The sequence below is a fragment of the Cetorhinus maximus genome, chromosome 16 (assembly GCF_964194155.1).
Source record: "Cetorhinus maximus chromosome 16, sCetMax3.hap1.1, whole genome shotgun sequence".
Taxonomy (NCBI): Eukaryota; Metazoa; Chordata; class Chondrichthyes; order Lamniformes; family Cetorhinidae; genus Cetorhinus; species Cetorhinus maximus.
This window is the reverse complement of record NC_135894.1, coordinates 6,620,330-6,639,382: the sequence shown is the minus strand read 5'-3', so window position 1 is coordinate 6,639,382 and position 19,053 is coordinate 6,620,330. Positions and strand designations below refer to the sequence as shown.

Sequence of the window (19,053 nt, the reverse complement as noted above, 5' to 3'; positions counted from 1 at the left end):
CAAGAGGAGCATACACCAAACAAATGTTTGTTCCATCGCCAATATGAATGAACTTTAAAACAGATCCAGTTCATTCCGCAAATGTGAGCAGGTGAGGGAAGGAATACTCAGAAGTCATCATCTACTCAGAAGTCAGTGGCGGGAGGTAAAGGAGGCCGATTTATCCCAGAAGGAGGAGGAAAATCAATTCAAGGATGTTTCCAACGCATCCCTGAAGATACACAACTAACCCCGTGACTTATCTGAGAACGCTGTTGGCCGCAATCCAACAAACACAAACGTGCATATACTAAGTCGAGATGGTGGATTGAGCGCACAACCCTTCGAATAACCTGTCTACCCAACCTTTCAAACAGCGCGTATCCCGTTAGTGAGAGACTCCGCAGATCATCCAATGGACTATCAGGCATTTCAGAACCGATATCAGCAGAGAGCAAGAAAGTCACCAACAATACAGAGGACAGGCTGAGAAGATAAATAAATCTCTCTCTCAACCAGAATTCACATATCACCGCCGGCATTTTCCCGTCTGAAGAAATCATCATGAACACGGTCCAGCAGCAAGTGATCGCCCTTAGAATCATTGTGTGTAGTCTCAGCATCGTCGTAATCGCGGAGAGCTGGGAGGAACAAACGACTTTCACTGAGATTAATTGCTAACAATGAACAGTTAGAATAACATTGAGACTTGTCAACAAAACAATCAGTAGAGAGGACAGTGGTTCTATTGCGCTAACAGAGGAGGGAGCTTAAAGTGTGGAGAATTTTTGGAACCATTCGCGTCACAGTATTTTTATTTTATGTTTTGATGTCACGTGTCTCACTGACCCAATGATCTCGACAGCCTGCGTGCGCATATCATATTTCACAGATTACTGGGCCTTGTGATGAAACTAATAAGATGATATGTACTCTAAATGAAACTATTTCACGCCTTTATATTATTGAGTACAATCACATGATCTTGATATGATATTGTATCAGCCTGAAAGTATTTTAGAAGCGTTTTATCTAAAGTCACTGTAATAGCTGATATCATCGTCCGTGCAACTTAACTTGTATTCGTTCTTTTTAATACTTCATATTCGATTGTAGATATTACTGAGTGTGAAGGATGAAAACCAGATGGTCGGAAGTAAAAGTTTACCCACCCTGAATACTGGAGGAGTTCTCGTCAGGATTTTGCGATCCAAGACTTTTGAAATCCAAAACATGGCTGGTGTAATATTCGATATGATTGAGCGAATCAATGGAAGCAGAAACTGTTAAAGAAAGGGGAAAAAAATACTTTGGTTCTTGGAGGAATTATCTATGTCATTATAGTGTCATCACGGTACAGAAGTAAACAGTCCTTTGGAGTAGAGGTTAAAATAAGTAACCCCCTCCCCAAAACTCCGCTTTCCATTTCATTACCAGAGACGTTAAATCCGTCCTATTTGAGGGAGGAGAAATGAACTCATGGGCAATGGAACCAAAAAGAGACCAACAAGCATTTTTTGATCCTTATTTTCAGCATTTTTGGATTCCTTTTGCTCCTAACACGGTTTCCATTCTTGTAAAGTGCTTTGAGCCTCATCAACTACTCCTCTATATCTTTAAAAATATGCTGACCAGAACCCTAAATTATACTCCAAATTCCCTCTAACTAATGTTCGATCGAGGTTCAACAGAATAATATTGTTATTTAAGCACATCTATCCAGAAATAAAATTTAGTGTTTGTTTTGGCTTTTTACAGCCTGATCTTTCTCCATCGATTTACTTTCTTTATCTTTTTCCCTGAACTCCTGCATTCCACGATTTTAACATTTAATTCGAATTCATTGTTACAGACCGAAAATTAACTCTTAGTTTATATACTAGATTGTAATTCCCCATAATTACTTATGTAGATATTCATTTGCCAATCGTATGTTCTTTGCCGCAAATTTAATAATGTATGTTTTTAAAATGCTTTCACTACCCCCAGCCCAACACAATTTGTTCAATAGTTAAATTTAGAAAAAATATCATTTTTATCCAAAGTCTGAATCGTTAAGATTAATTTAGAACAACAGTAATCCCAGCAGAGACGCGTTTTAAATACCCATTCCCACTTTCCTCCCCCAACATAACTACCTTGTGTACCACTCTCTGTTTCCTGTCTTGTAGGCAGCAGTCTACCCATTCTCATAGGTGTCACTTTACTGCATATAAATGTGATGAATACGAGCAAACAGTGATTTTCAAGATCGCCAGATGTCCAAAGCTTTTTACAGCTAATGGATACTTGTGATGTATCATCACTATTTAAATATGGGAAATGCAGCAGACAATTTGTACACTAAAAACTTTCCACAGGCAATCACAGCGATGTGCTAATTAGCAGATAATCTGACTTTGTGATTTTGCTCAAGAGATATATATTTGTCAGTATACCAAGGGCAGGTCTAAATTCTCCATGAGAAGACATTTTGGTCACCACTTAAACAACGACTCTGAAAGAGAACACGGCCAATAAGGCATCAGCCGCTCATTTCTGCACCACAGTGTCAGCGTTGAAATTTCTGAACAAGTACTGGAGTGGATAGGATGCCGGAGGATATAGATTCAGATGCAAGATTGACACCCACTGGGCAATAGCTGAGAGGTTAGCACTTGTCTTTATCCATCGGAATATTAAGTGCACAGTTCCAAAAATTATTTATCAAATCCACAGATTTTATGTCCTCACTGCTAACCTTATCTATGCTGTTAACTTTTTCAGCATTTTGCTGAAGTTGCTAATGTGACAGTTCCCATTATGGAGTATTTGCTGACTGCGCTTTTGGTTGTTTGATGCGAATTTGTACCCTTTTCCTCCTTTGTATCAATTTAATTAGTTTTTCTCCCACCAACGTTCAGATAATGGATCATTCGTCCCTGGACATTTTCCTTCTCCATATTTAATTGTACATTTAATATTAATTATCTGCCAGGATCGTGGCACTACCACCGCTTGAAATTAATTGGTTAATCACTGTAATTGTGCCTCTGCTATCTTATAATATTTTTCCAAAATGATTGGATGCAAATTGTTCTGACCCGTGCTTTTTTGGTAAGATTTTTTTTAACTTTCTTTTTAAATTGATTTTAATTGAAATTTTGTCACTCCTAACCTAATTTTCCAAAGTCATGCCCTCTTACCCCTGGTGAATACTAAAATAATGTTATTGATTAATATTTCTGATATTTCATGAATGCTGCTCTATTCTTTCAGTTCCTTTTTGGAACACGGTCATACCATACTGACCGACCATTTCTTTGTGCCATTAAATATTGTACTAACTTGCTAGACGGTCCAGGATCATTTCATTGATTGGTCATTAATATCACCGCAATTACATTTGTCGTCTTTCTTCGTTTTCTCTCTTATGCTGCTTTGCCACCACGCCGCTTCCCATCATTGTTATTCTTCGCGATTTTATCATTACTTCTTTTTTTACGCGTGCTCTTGTTCCCAATGGTTTGCCCCAGTATTTATCATATTCTTATTAGTTATTGAAATATGGTCCCCTGGATTCGGTTGAAAGTAGTTTGAATGTATTTTCTTTTTCATTATGGATATTCATAATGTTGGATCAATTATTCCCGAATGTGATTACCGGCCCCTGAGATCAGCGGCCCTGTAGACTATCATAGTTGGGGAGAGTGGATTGCATTTTCTGTTCAATAATCCTCTCTTTGTATAATTTAGTCAGTCAGATACCTAATGGAGGCAGTGAGCAGTCCCTTGGGAAGTTGGAAACACCGATCTGCTCCCTATTTTCCGCCAAACGGCAAAACACCCTTTGAGCAACACAGAATTTTGGGAAATTTGAGGAGCTCATCACTCTTCTCACATAACAGAAGCACACGGAGATAGGAAACTTTCACATGAGTAAAGTGAGCGGAATGCCTGTCGGGCCCATTCATTGACCTTACTTTTAAAATGGGTAAACGGAAATGGAATCCTCCAGTGCGGATTGGCTTTGCAATGGAAGTTACAAACCTGAGCCACGGGTCAGAGCGGGATCCTTGACAGGCGGAATATCTTCAATTTCTTCATAAATTGCTTGGTACAAATCAATTGGTGTACCCCAACTGCCAGTGACATAACCTGATGGAGACAATGCGGAGGGATTAACAATTTGTTGCGTTTTACCTTTGTTTAATAATAAAAGTGTTTGCAAATATTAACACAAAACTGATGGCGAAAGTGAATGCAGAAAGTCAGTGAGCTGGCTATGTAGGATCTTTTGTTAAGTAGTTTTTTTTACGAGAGAGCACGCATCCATACGTGTGTGTGAGAGAGATAGAGAGAGATAGACGTTATGTGTGTGTGGCTGTGTCTGTGTGGGCGTGTGCGCGTGTGGGTAACCGCATGGACGCGTGTTCAACTCCACCAGACTGTGGAAAATGTAATTAAGGTCGGAAAAGACGAAACTAGGCGTTTTCGGAAGGAATGAATTCCAGCGGAAAACTCTGTTGTGAGACCCAAGGGGATTTTAGCTGAAGAGAAGCTGGGGAAAATGACTGAATTCTGCTAACAGCATCAGGTTGGAAAGACGAGTGAGGAGCTGACGTTTCTTTTATGTATCGCAACAGTATTAAAATTAATTTGCTGTGCGCATCGAACAGGAGTGTTATGGTTGTTCAGATCAGAGTAGTTAGTTAAGTCAGGGTACACAATATTCATAAACTGGTGCTTAAAATCTCATCAAAGTCTCCTGCCTCAAAAGTGTGGATCGATTCTGGCTATGGAGCTCGAGATTGGGCATCTGGGCACGGAAACGGAAGGACTGGAAGGACACAGATTGGATAGACTTCGATTGACGGAAACATCATGACTGGGCACTAAGTCTAAAATGCTTCAAATAACCTTCAGATCGATGGCTACAACAATTGATTGACCTTCAGACACAGTAGCGGTGGAAAAATTAGGACTGTGAATGTGGACAGTCAAGTGACACTTCAATTTAAATGACACATTTCACTATTTGACCGAGTACTTTGAACGAGAATACTCGCTAAATTGGTTAACATTAGTTTCCAACATGATAAGTGACATTCAATGGAAAAGGGCAATAAAGTGAGTTCTCGTCAGCATATCAGGCATGAAGGCGCCTGAAAAAAAAAAAACTGGAGCCAATAGGATTCAGGGGGAAATCTTCGCTGCTTGAAGTCAGAGTGAGCACAAAACAAGGGAGTTGTGGTTGTTGGAGGTCAATCATCTTTCAGTAAATGCACATTAAAACAGGTGCTCCTCAGCATAGCGTGCTAGGACCAACGATCTTCACCTGTTTTATCAATGACCATCTCTTCATCTGAAGGTCATGAGTGGGGATGTCCGCTGATTATGGCACAATGTTTATTACCAGTCTCGAATCCTCAGCTACTGCAGCAGGCCATGTCCACATCTAGTCAGACATGGACCATATCCAGGCCTGACGTTCATAGTGGTGAGTAAAATTTGCGCCTCACTAGTGCCAGGAAATGGTCATCTACAACAAGGTGTGATCTAACTGTCAGCCTTTGACAATCAGTGGCATCACCATCACTGATTCCCCCGCTGACAACATCCCAGGGTTTTCCATTGACCAGAAACTGAACTGGGCTTGTGATATGAATGATGTGGTGACAAAAGCGGGTCAGAGGCAAGGAACGCTTTTGAGGAACTCAACTCCAGACTAGGCAAATCGTTTCCATCATCTACAAGGGACAATCAGGAGTGTTCCTGAATATTCTCCACTTGCCTGTTTGAGTGTAGCTACAACAAAACTCTAGAAGTTTGCTTCAGTCCAGAATAATGTTTTCCACTTTATTGGCACGATATCCACAACCAATCACTCCCTTCACCATCGACTTATAGTGGCAGCAGTGTGTACTGTTTACAAGATGCACTTGAAGAATCCAGCAAGTCTACTTAGACAAGACCTTCCAAAACCACATAAACAACCAAGGATAATGACAAGGGAAGCAGAGACATAGGAAAACCACTTCCTGGAAGTCATCCTCCAAGCCTCTCACCATTCTTATTTGCATATTTGTCGCCATTCCGGCATGGTCGCTGGGTCAAATCCTTACACTCCCTCTGTAAAAGCACTGTGGGTGTACCTACGCAACATGGATTGCAACGGATCAAGAAGACATCTCATCACCACTTTCTCAAGGGCAATTATGGATGGGCCATGAATGCAGGGCTGCCAGCGAGGCTCATTTATCATTCATGAATTGACATAAAAAAATATAAATACCCGAGATTTAATGTGAGTCAGTGGTAATAGTTGTCCTCACCTTTCCTTGATGATTGTCTCCGCATTACCACAATTAGTGCGATGAACTCACAGATCAACAGGATCCCGATTGTTATACCGATCACAAGAGGGATGGAAGTGATGTTGTCTTCATGTTCTTAATGAAATGTTAAAGAAAGATTCAACTGGGACACAGGATGCTATGTATTGTTAAATAGTCCAACATTCTGAAACACTAAGATTAACTTCAGAATTTTTTTATAAAAACAAGCAAATGTCAATCATATCAGATCATTCTGGACATTAGCCTTTACAGGAATACTACTTATTCATAAGACCAACCTGCCGGTGTGAATGGAGAAGCAGCCGACGACAATTCTGGACCTATGGGTTATTATGCAAAAAAAGATAGAACTTTAATTTAGAAAGTGATCTGTTGTTCATCATTTACAAATTCATGAGACATATTGAGCGAACAGTCACCAACCGCCAATCTCCCGGCCCCAACCCGCCCCGTTCTGCACTACCCTTACCGGAACAAATCACACTGGCGTCTTCCTTGTGATCACAGTCAGGCTGAGCAGACGCTGAAGAAGGACAATCGGAGAGAAAGGATTCGCTTCCGGTACACCTCACCTCATCAAACCACATGTCACCTCCACCCTGGCCAAAAGCGGCCCCTCCTGCGGCCAGTAGAGCAGAGCCACAACCCAGCTGTCTGCAGACAACATTTTCATCGGCCATATCCCAGGAGTCATCACACACCGTGCCGCTGGTGATTTTGCACTGTATCTCCACTCGTCCGGAGCAGCTGCTGTTACCTCCAATCAGGTGCAAACCTACACCCGAATCTGTCAATGATAATCAATCACTATTATTTCTGCACAAAAATACAGGTATACAACTCAGATAATTGATATAATAAAGCCGATAGATCACCTGATTGTCGACCACAATCCTTTTCACTTTCGGGTTGGTCCTTCGTTATCTTTCCTCCTGTTGGGGAAGGAAACGTGCTGACTCATTTGGACATCAATGAATGAAATAAAACTCTCACATTAGAAGGTTTGTTTTGTTACCGGAACATAAAACGCCTGCATCTTCTCTGTGATTACAGTTGTGTTGTCCCCACGGGTCTGTCCGACACTGCCAAATGGTCGACTCGTGTGAAATACATTCTATCTCATCGAGCCAAATAGGTCCTGATCCTTCTCCGAATGACCGAGTGCTATGGTCAACATAATCGAGAGGGCCGCACTGTAGCTGTTTACAAATCACCTCAGCATCATGGCGATCCAGTGATTCCGAGCACACTGTTCCCCAGGTCCCATTGTAGAACACTTCCACCCTACCCTGACAGCGATGCTTTCCATTCACCAGCCGCAGCTCCTTGTGTTCTATCAACGAAATAAGAATTCTCCAGATGTTTCCAGTGATGAATTGAATCAAGTCAACAGTGCCCCCTCAACCCAAGTTGCGCCAGATGTGCTCACTGAATAGAGATAATTATTCCAGAAATGTAACAGTGATGCATGTTTAATCCAATTATACAATCAAGGATAATCAACGCAGATTTCAAAAGAGCGAACTCTATATCTTCCAATTAATTGAATTACTTGAAGAAGTTTCAGAAAGATTATGTGGAGATAATAATATCTATGTAATCCACATGGATTTTGAAAACATTAACTTTCGAAAAGTTTTCAAACAGCAGAATTAAGGCTGAGATGAGGGAAAATGAAATTATCGGCACAGTATTAAAAGAAGAGCCAACAAACAACAACGCAGGATATCACATAGAATAGCAGAAGTTGGAGCGTGATGTGCACATGGGTTAATGCTGGGGGTCACATCTGTTTAAGATTAACATACTACACTTCGTATTTGGAATTGAAGTAAATGTTCAAAATGCACTAGGATTTGCAGTTAATACCAAGACAGACTCGACTAACTGCAGGAAGACGTTCAGAGACGGCAGGATAGGCGTGTCAATGCCGAAATTATTTCAGTGCTGATTAGAATAAAGTCGTGCTTTTTTTGGACGAAGAAACACAAGAGCCAAAAAAATTGCGATTTCAGCTTTTTTTTTCACTCTCTATTACCCAGATAGAAGGAGAACGTGGAACATGGAACATGTACGTTTGGTGGGGCGAATTGTGGTGATGCCTTGAATGTGACGTTTGATAAAGACACGAGAGGAAAATACAGAGTGGAATACAGCTCATGCCAGATGAAATGATGTAAGATTATGAGCATATTAAGCAGCTGTCAGACGCGTTGAACAGATTAAACCGCTGATGTGCAGTTTCTGAGCCATTCAGTAAAATACCATCTGTGTGAATCTTCTTGTATAAAGGAAATGAGTTCATTTAGGTCACCCGTACCTGAGCACATAATCTTCACATCTTCTTTATGAGAACAGTCGTGGGAACCCCAATATGCAGAGGGACATTGCCAGAGATACGATTCCTCCCCTGAACACTCCAAGCCTTCCAGCCAAACTGGACCTGAGCCTGGTCCACAAGAGGCAGGAAGTGTCACGTCCAATGCCTTTCCGCAATGCAGCTGTTTGCAAACTACGTCAGCGTCTGTCAGATCCCACGAATCATCACAAACTGAGCCCCAGGTCCCGTTGTAATAAATCTCCACTCGTCCTGCACATGGGCTTCCACCATCTGACAGCCTTAACTGTATGTGTTCTGATCCAAAAAATACAGTATTTATCAAGAGGATTCGATTACGCATTTATGTCATAACCCAATTGAAACTATTGAATATTATCCAGCAAAAGTAATTTAAAAAATATTTGACTTGACTATGACAGGTAACTGCTTCTATAGTTGAAACCATGTATCTCTAGTTATTTGAAATTTATAGCGTGGAATGCACAAATATTTCAAATATTCCCACACCTGACTCCTACGATATTTTGGACTGCAGTTCACATATTGTGTGCTCAATGCTGTGTGCCCTGTTTCAACCTCAATTAAACTTTTTTGTATTCATCGTTGCACCCAAACTACTAATGAACTTCAATTGTACACAGTTTATTTTTTCCTGCACGCACCTCGAACCCTTATTTCACTCGATTTCTGAATATCTCGCTATTTTATATTGATTATATTGAAAAAAATGCTGTAAATCCTCAGGAGGTTTGGCAGCATCAGTGGAAAAAGAAACCAAGTTGACTTTTGAGAAAGACATTTCATAGAAGCTCAGCCTTCTGCTGCTGAAAGGCCTGTGAGTACCTGGGTTTTTCAAGGATGGAATAATCCAGAAATCCCATGAGCGGCCTGTCGCCCTGACCAGTACGTGAACTGCAATTCTATGAAAACGTTGTTAAATTAACACAATTTCGCACCAAGCTGTAATGCTCCTCCCGACACCACCTCACCTCCGCCTCACAACAGCCCCCGACCCGCGCTAACAACACACTTTCCCAACCGTGCAGACAGAATTTCCTGTCTGAGAGATAATTGAGAATTCCGTCGTTAATAAATGCACAGCTAACATGCAAGTGCTGCTTGTTGATCAGTTCTGTCCGTGCCCACTCTTTCCACGTTAGCCCTCCAGTGTTAAGTAGTTAGGTTAAAAGAACTCGAGAAACAAGTGACGTATATTCACACCACACTCCTTACTAGATATTTCTACGTATGTTCCTCTAAAATTGAACTATTTATTCACCTGAACACAGAACTCCGACGCCGACACTCGTATTGAGAGAATAATCCATTGCAAATGAGCTGCAGTTGCGGAGATGCAATTCGTTTCCTCCACACTGGACATCATTCAACCACACAGGCACTTCACTCTCTCCATAATTTGAAAATATATACGAGGCAATTGCGACACCACATCCTAGTTGCCTGCAGACCCCGTTAGCATCATCGATTTCCCAGAGGCTGTCCTGTACTCTGCCCCAGCGACCGTTGCGGTAAATTTCCACCTGACCATCACAGCGGCTTCCCCCATTTGTCAATCTCAGTGACCAACTTTCATCTGCAAGAAGAAAGCCGTTGAGAGCAAGGGATAACGGTCAAAAAAAAATGCACATTTGATTCAACATAACCGGGGCAATAATTATTCACGTAAATGTTCTGACCCTGGTGCCAAGGTGAGGCAGATCACTGGGGCCCTGCTGAGCACTCTGATGCGGGAGGGTGAGCAGTCAGCATTCGTGCTCAGTTAGTGGAACAATTTCAGAGGTAGGAAGAGGGGTGTAGTCCTGCAGATGATTTTTAAGGATGTTGCGAACAATCTAGTAAATTGCCATCAACGGAGTAATATCCTGATAATATAAAAATATCCAAGCATAACGCACGAGAGATAGAACTGATGAACATGTCGCCGGATAAACGGTGCATGAGAGCGCTAATCAAGCTCTTATGACTTTGTGATCTGTTCTCATGGACTCATAGACTCATTTCTGTGAAGAAAGGACCAATGGATGTTTTCCTGTGTTTCAGATGAAAAAGTCCGAGGGCAATGTCCGTCTGGTTTGTTTGTTGGACAGTTGAGAACTAATTTGGCAGGGATTTGGGAACGGGCAGATAATGTTAGAGAGAAAAACCACACTGCACAGAAAACTAGAAAAGAAAGATTGCAATAACAGAGGAAAAAATGTGGTGTTATTCAGGATAAGAGCAATAGGGGTTGTATAAGGGCCTCAATTATATTTACCAATCAGGTGTGTGAACATACATTGTAATAAATGATTTTCGTGACGTGCAGGCTCTTTTGCAGGTGCAAAAATGGAAATTTGGCTTAGACACGTGCAGGACTATGCAAAAACCCCAAGGCTCCCTGGCTGATTAAAGAGGTGGGGATTAAGGTGAAGCAGAAAAATATATATGCATTGGATATTGAATTTGGATAATGCAAGTGAGATCCAAGATTAATGTACAATATCCAGACCGTATAAGAGAGTCCCATTAACATAAAACGTGATCTTACAGTCTTATATAGGCACAAAACCGACACCATGAAGGAAATCGGTATATAAAGGCTGATGTTTTGGCTCAGCTGCTGAGCGAGCATTTTGAGTAAGTTTTTGCCAAGGAAGAAAACGCTGCTCAATGGTGGACAAAGAATAGGCAGATGAAAAAAAAAAAATGGAATGGCTAGATATTTATAAAGAGGACGAATTGGCTTGGGCAACTGATGTTGAATTTGACACGACACATGGATTGGATGAGATGTATTCGAGGGGTATGAGCAATATCAGAGCTGAAATCGCCAGATAATGGTCATAATGTTCCCATCCTTCTTCAATGCCGATAACTGATGTTTCCAAATATTATAACCTTGTTCAAGAAAGGCTGTAAGGATAAATGCAGTAAATTCAGACCAGTAAGTTTAATATTGTCTTTGGGAAAGCTTTCTTTCCTTGGAAAATATCCCTTGGGGCAGAAGTAACAGCAAGTTATGCTTGAAAAAATGTGGATTCATTAACAAACTAGGGCGGATTTGGTAAGAGACATCGCATTGCACGGACTTGCTAGAGTAATTTAATGAGGTTTCAGAGAGTGTTAATGAGGGTCATGGGGTGGATGTGGATTTGATGGACTTTCAAATGACCTTTGGAAAAGGACCACGAATGATGCTTGGCAGAAATGTTAGCACCTGTGGGATAAAAGGCTAAAATGGCTTCTTGGAGATGGAATTGCTCTTTGAAGTATTTATACTCTTTCGAGTTATCAACAGTCACAGACTGCAACTCTTTGAGTACAAACACAGTTCTTGGTTTTCCGGGAGTGGGACATGAACCCACAACCCTCTGATTCAAAGGCGAGGGTGCTATGAACTGAGCCACAGCTGACACAGGGAACAAAATGTCGTGTTCAAGATTTCTTCTTTTCCAGGCCAGAGGAAGAGAACATTCCACACGGATAGCAACCCTGATTTTCCAGTAATACATATTATCTACCGAGACTTGGTTGTAAGAGGAACAATTTACTATTTTTTTTTTCACGGAATTTTTAAGTGTTGTAAAATGTTGAAAGTATAAAATTCAATCGAACACAGAGAAGCTGTTAGAACGGGCCGGAAAGTTCCAGATGAAATTTAGCTGAGGGAAGCATTGGTTGGCTCACTTTTGTCGGAAGTAAATAAATGTATATTTAAAGTAGATAAGTGTTTTTTTCAAAACTACCGGATGTCTCAACGCAAGTTACAGTCGTTTATTTGCATTGTGTAATGTCGTCACTGTTGCAATTTAGGGAACGCCGCAGCCATAATGGGCGCAGTAAAATCGCACAAACAGTCATGTGATAATGACCAGATGAGCTACATGGTTTGATGTTGATCAAGGGATAACTTTGGAAAGGACACCGGGGAAGACTCCCTCGTTTCCCTCAATGTAGAGCCATGGTTCATATTTTTAGTAACCTCCACTGATGCAGATACGGCATCGATTACCCCTCTTACCTAGAACACGAAACATTATAGAGGGCAGCATTCCCACAGCACTGCACTTCATTCACAGACTTGACTGCTCTGGTAAATAACTTGAGTCATTCTTGTACCAGGCCTTGTGCTTTAGAAGTGAGAGTGCTTTTAGGTGAAGTAAGGCTGGCAGACGAAGGACGAGTAGAAGGATCAATAAAGAACGGGATCATTTCTAAATGAGTTTCAGCAGCTGATGAATCTCGGGTTCATTTCTACAAACAATTGTACTTGACAGCGCAGGTTGCGAAAAGGCTACTAAAGTGTTGAGTTCTTTGGTGTATAACTAAGGCACTGAGTACACGGCAGGGAAGATGTGATGATTCATGTCGGCCTCATCTGGAGTAATCCTTCCATTTCTGAGCTACAAACTTTAGGGAGGGTCTGAAGGCATTAGGAAAGTTGCAGAAATGCTTCATTAGATCATTCCGGTGATAATAAACGTACTTTTTCTACATAGTTTTAGGGAGCTACGAATATTCTACTTGGAGAGGGAATGCTCAAAACCTCCGGGATCTGGACAATATGACACAGAAAAATTGTTGCCTTTGGCGGAAGGATCATGAATGATCAGTACAGATTTATGGTGATGGACAAATTGGAAATGGTGACGTAAGGATGCTAATTTTGCATGGTGTGATTACTCAGGTCCTGCAATGCACTGCCTGTGAATGTGGAGGATGAGGATCTGCAATGCACTGACTGAAATTGTAGTGAATGAGGAAATGCAATGCAATGTCTGAGAAAATGCTGGATTACGATCTGCAATGCACTGTCTTAGGTTGTGATGGATGAGGATCTGTAATGCATTGACTGAGAATGTGGGTGATGAGGACCTGGGATGCAATGTACGAGAATGTGGTGGATGACAATCTGCAATACACTGTCTGAGATTGTAGTGGCTGAGGATCTGCAATGCACTGTCTGAGAATGTGGTGGACGATGGTCTACAATGCACTGGCTGAGAATGTGGTAGGTGAGGATCTGCTTCACGCTATGTGACAAAGTGGTGGATTAGGATTTGAAATGCACTTTCCGAGAATGTGGCGGGTGAGGATATGAAATGCACGGTCTGAGATTGTGGCCTATGTGGAACTGCAATTCACTGCCTGAGCTTATGGGGGATGTGGATCTGCAATGCACTGCTTGGGAATGTGGTGGATTTGGATCTGCAATGCACTGCCTTAGAATGTGGGGGAATGGAGATCTGCAATGCACTGTCTGAGAATGTGGGTGATGAGGGTCTGGAATGCACATATATGAGAATGTGCTCGATGACGATCTGCAAAGCACTTTCGGGAAATGTGGTGGATGAGGATACGGAATGCATCTTCTGAGAATGCGGTGGATAAAGATCGGAAATACGCTGTCTGAGATTGTGGTGGATGTCGAACTGCAATGCACTGTCTGAAAATGTGGTGTATGTGGATCTTCATGGCATTTTCTTTGAATGTGAATGATAAGGAACTGGAATGCACTGTCGGAGAATGTGTTGGATGATGATCTGCAATGCACTGTCTAAGATTTTGGATGTTTGATGTTCTGCAATGTACTGTTGGAGAATGTGGATGATGAGGGTCTGCAATGCACTGCCTGAGAAAGTGAAGGATGAGGACCTGAAATGCACTCTCTGAAAATGATGATGATGAGGATCTGCAATTCATTGTCGGAGAATATGGTGCTTGAAGATATGAAAAGCACCGTCTGAGGATGTGGCGGCGAGGATCTGAAATGCACTGCCTGAAGATGTGGTGAATGAATATCAATCGGAGATTTTAAAATATATGTGGTCAGATAATTGCATGGAAAATAATACCGGATTATTGTAAATAGCAAGGGTGTGTGAGTGGGTGTGATACTTTTGCAGAGAACCTGCACGGACAGAACATGCTGAAAGGCCTCTTTCAGTGCTGCAGGGAGATTATTTCAATCCATGATTACATCGACTGAGAGGACTCACCCGAACAGATGACACTCGCGTCATTTCCATGTGAGCAGTTAAAATTTTCCCCGGATGTAACCGGACAATCTGTCAATCGGGATTAATTCCCGCGGCACCTGTAATTTTCCTTCCACACGGGGCCAGTTCACTGCCCAAAGTAAGAAACCCTCGGGATTGCCTTTACAGCCCCGCACTGAAGGTGCTCACACACCACACTGGCGTCTTGTAAACCAAAGTGAAAATCACACAGCGTCCCCCACTGCCCTCCGTGCAGCACTTCCACCCGGCCGGAGCACCTGTTCTCACCACCAACCAATCGGGGTCCATGCTTCCCTGTTTTTAATAAAAATAAGGACGAAAACATTTTGTAAATCAACGTTTGAATATAGACATGGCGAAAGGTAAAAAAGGAAAAGATGAAAATGGATACGTTTGTGTTGCACTGTACTGTTTACACATCTTATTGTTTGAAACTCACCAGACTGCGAAAGCCTTTAAACGAACGTGTCTATTTGCTCAAAGTAGAGAGTTCAACCAACAAAAAACTAATGGAATGTTGGATTTTGTCACAACAGCAATGAAATTCCAAAGACAGGACGTGACGTTTCAGTCATACCCAGTATTGGCCAGAACCAACCTGTATAACATATGTCAGATTTGGACAGGGCACTCCGGAAGAAAATATTCGTCTTGGAGGGGATAAAACGTAGATATGAAAGATGTATAATCTAATTAAGCATTTTATTATGATCCCAGTTTGAACAAAGATGACTTGACGCTATTTAATCTGGAAGATTTAGGGCTGATAAAACTATGTTAAAAATCTTATATTGATTTCAAAGATTTGACAAAGAGTGACGGGTGCAGTAACCCAGAACAAGGCCACTCAAAGGATGAATTTGTTGTTTACGGGGATAGGAATATATTTGACAAGGTTTGCATTTATTACTGGTTCCTACACTCCCCTGCAAAAACGATTGAAATCCATTCTCTTGAACTGCTGACGTGGGCAGATTGAAAGTAGACTTGCAATGCTGCTACTGAGATAATCCCACTATTTTGAGCGAGAAACCAGAAAGGAAATTATCTCCTAATTATTTACCTCATTTCGGTCAATTCATTGAAACGCCTCTCCAAAATAATGCAACCACCGTTAATTAATGATTCGCCTACGTTTGTAATTAATGAAGTCTGCCTCAGGTTTGGCAAACAGAATACGACCTGAGAGTTCTTTCGATAATGGATGTTCTTGCAAATGTGAATGAAGAACCTATGCATGGTGCAAGCATTAATTTAGAAATAATAATGTGCTATTTTCAGATAACGTAGAAGTTACTGACTTACACAGAATTGTGTTATTCCAGAATCATAAAAAAGCGACAGTGAACTATAAAGAAGAGCTTGGGAATGATCATGAAAGAAAGAAATATCAATGGCTTTTTCTCAGTTTCTGAAAAGTTCACCAGAAAACTTTTTTGTCATTCGGATTCGTTTTACTCACCGAAACAGCTCACACTGACATCGTTCATGTGGGTGCACTCGTTTTCATTTACTGGAGAGTTAGGACAGTCTGTCAGGCTTGACTCATTGCCTTTACATTCAAACCTATCGCTCCGTTGAAGTCCAGTGCCCTTTCCAAAATAAGCCCCTTTTTGCACGGACACAGCGACTCCACACTGAAGCTGATCACAAACCACACTGGCGTCATTCCAATCCCAGTGAAGATCACACACTGTTCCCCAAGTTTTGCCGAACTGTATTTCCAGTCTGCCCGAGCATTGGGAATCCCCGGAAACGAGTCTGGGAAACCTGTGATCTGAGGAAGAACAATTCATGATAGTCGCAATCATTTTCAATTTTGTGCATATCTGTTTAAAATCTGTAAAACCTGTCATGATGACTCCTGATAAAATTTTCATTCTGGCCTGATCGCGATTAAGCTAAACCCTACATTGCTCCAGAAGTTATTGCTTGCAAAGTGGCCATATACAACCTTTAACATACTTTGATTTATTGCTACCTCAGTACCGTGTTACAAACATGCACTATATCTACAGAGGGAACTTAGCTAAGCATATACTGAAAGAGATGTGCACTTTGACGTCAAACAATGTCTACTCTACCCGCAGCCAACTTTCTTCAATCCCATATCGCTCTGATCCCGATTCCCGCCCTGAAACTATAGACCGAAATGCGGCCTATGAAGAACAGTGAAATTCTGTCTGCACTGAATGAAAAAAAGATAATGCTACCCTTTCCCTCCAACCATACCATCTTTCACCCCAACACACGTGCACACCTTCGAGGTGCAGTCGATAGATCTCATTAATGAAGACCACCCAGAATTCGACTTTTCACAGCTGATATTACATTGGCACTAATTTACAAATATAAACTACATCAAGTTGCATCCAGGCACCTTCCCTCCCCACCCCCATCAATCCCTGCGGGAAAACATCTGATCACCAAAAAAAATCCCTTTCCCTTCCATTCTGTATTTTCTATCGGGTTGTATTTAATAGTTTTATTACAAATCTATTCTCAAAGTCCCAATTTATCTACTTTTACTACCTCTGGCCCATCACGTTTCAATCCCTTCTCTTGAAATTATAAGACCCACTCTTCACAACATCTACTTATATGGAAGCGACAGCAGCTTTCTCTTCATAATACTTTCAGGGAGTAACTCTTCCCTGGCACCTATTGCACATACCGTGAAAGGCCAGAAAATTAGTCAGATAAATCCAGGAACCCTGACTTGTCCTCGAGTGTTTAGAGTCTCCCATTTGATCTGCTGGCGTTTGTCATTTCGTAGATGGAGCACATTGACGAACACAGACACGAAATAACCTCAAACATTAACTGTTTGATCCCACACTACCATCCTAGTGAAAAGTTCCGAACACTGGAAGCGCAAAGCAATGTTAAGAGCCTTTTTGAATCTGTCAGTAAAATGTAACGGTCACATAGAAGGGGAAAAAAATGGCTCGTGCTATTTTAGCATTTTTAACATATTGACAGCTAGAATCAAAAGGAACCAATCACCGGATAACCATGTACAGTTCTGGGAACCAAGCCTTGGTTTGAATACGCTGATCATGTAAGGAGTGCATTTAGAGCTCCCCAGAATGTTCCTCGTCTTTCTAGTGTAAACTTGAAAGGACAGCTTATGTCGATTGGTTCTTGTTCCCTTACATCACCTTTTGATTCCCGAAGCTTTAGGGAGCCTCTTAAGGCTATGATCAACGTCAACTAAATGGGGAGACAGTGATGCTCCAACAATATTCTCTCTCATCGTCACTCGGCCCTCACAACTAATTTAATCAGGTCAGTGAGAGGCGATGAAGTCATTGCAACCGAATAGTCTTCACGGGCCTTGAGAATTAATGTCCAGTAACCTTCCATCACGTAGCCTAAATTACATCGTATAATGTAGGGGAGAAGAGATAAAAACAAAAATGACCCTCAATAATTTAGGGTCATTTGATCCTGGACAGCCACTGCACTGCCGGATGCATTCAAACGTTTGGCTAACAGAGTATCAGATCGCTGCCTTCTATAATGGTTACCAACGTTGTTTATGGATTGTTTGTCCATTAACGAATGTCGTCTCTGAATATCGCTTCCACAGTTTTAGTGCCAAAAGCCTACTGGTGTTAAACGTGAATATTGTCTCTCCACAGGAACCTCTTACTCAAATCATTGGTTTTGGCATCTTCTGTTTTTTTTTAATAGTTACATCGTTTCCTTTACATTTAACAGTAGATTTTCTGTACTATCGTGCAATAGAGAGAAAAAAAATACAAGCTAATTCCGTGAGAGACGATGTGGAGCTAGCGGACAGCGAGCAGAATTAATTCCAAACTGAATAGCAAACAGAAATCAATGATTAGGGATTGAGGGTACATATTCAGACCAGCACAAAGGTAATTCATTGTGTTCCAGCAGGACGGATACCAGGAACAATATTGTTTACCGTTTACAGAAACAGATTATCCACAGGAAACAGTTAAAAATTAGTCTGTGAAGTCAGATTCGAAGCTCAGTTGAAACTCAGGAAATCTGTGAGTAGGTACTTACAGAGACAGAATAAACAGTAAATGCAATAAATTCACAAAATGTGCACTTAATTTGCAAATTAATGTCATAATAGTTAAGGGCAATGCAGTACTTTCGTTAGAATTAATTCAGAGCTCAAGAATTCATTGGAAAATGAAAGTGCAAATTAGGTTGATGCGCCATCGGATGGATCTCAGTCTCGGCCTTCATTTTTGGAGGGAAGGAATTAAAAATCTTGATAGTTTCATTATATTTCGGTCAGCCCACTCTTACGCTCCCGGCATATTACAGTCCCGCCGAAGTCAATGGACATTTGGATAGGTCACCGCCATTTACACCCACGGCACCGCCGCAA

The 19,053-nt window shown here is 41.4% G+C and overlaps 2 protein-coding genes across 4 annotated transcripts; both read right to left on the bottom strand.

The window, feature by feature from the left end:
* Window positions 1-370: 370 nt before the first annotated feature.
* On the bottom strand, window positions 371-6,968 carry LOC144691324 (scavenger receptor cysteine-rich domain-containing protein DMBT1-like). 3 transcript variants are annotated; one of them, XM_078559325.1, is made up of 4 exons: window positions 6,787-6,968; window positions 4,009-4,116; window positions 1,152-1,262; window positions 371-620 (listed from the first exon to the last, which is right to left on the bottom strand). In XM_078559325.1, the coding sequence occupies exons 1-4, from the start codon at window positions 6,902-6,904 to the stop codon at window positions 502-504; spliced, it is 456 nt and encodes a 151-aa protein (XP_078415451.1). In that variant the 5' UTR covers window positions 6,905-6,968; the 3' UTR covers window positions 371-501. The 3 variants fall into 3 exon arrangements, with proteins under 3 accessions (XP_078415451.1, XP_078415452.1, XP_078415453.1); XM_078559326.1 differs by lacking the exon at window positions 6,787-6,968 and adding an exon at window positions 6,294-6,390; XM_078559327.1 differs by lacking the exon at window positions 1,152-1,262.
* A 20-nt stretch (window positions 6,969-6,988) lies between these two features.
* On the bottom strand, window positions 6,989-8,998 carry LOC144692007 (antigen WC1.1-like; the record flags this gene model as incomplete). The annotated part of the gene is made up of 4 exons (XM_078560569.1): window positions 8,638-8,998; window positions 7,333-7,650; window positions 7,193-7,249; window positions 6,989-7,104 (listed from the first exon to the last, which is right to left on the bottom strand). Coding segments are annotated over exons 1-4 (852 nt in total), but the record flags the coding sequence as incomplete, so codon positions are not given.
* Between the last annotated feature and the right edge of the window lie 10,055 nt (window positions 8,999-19,053).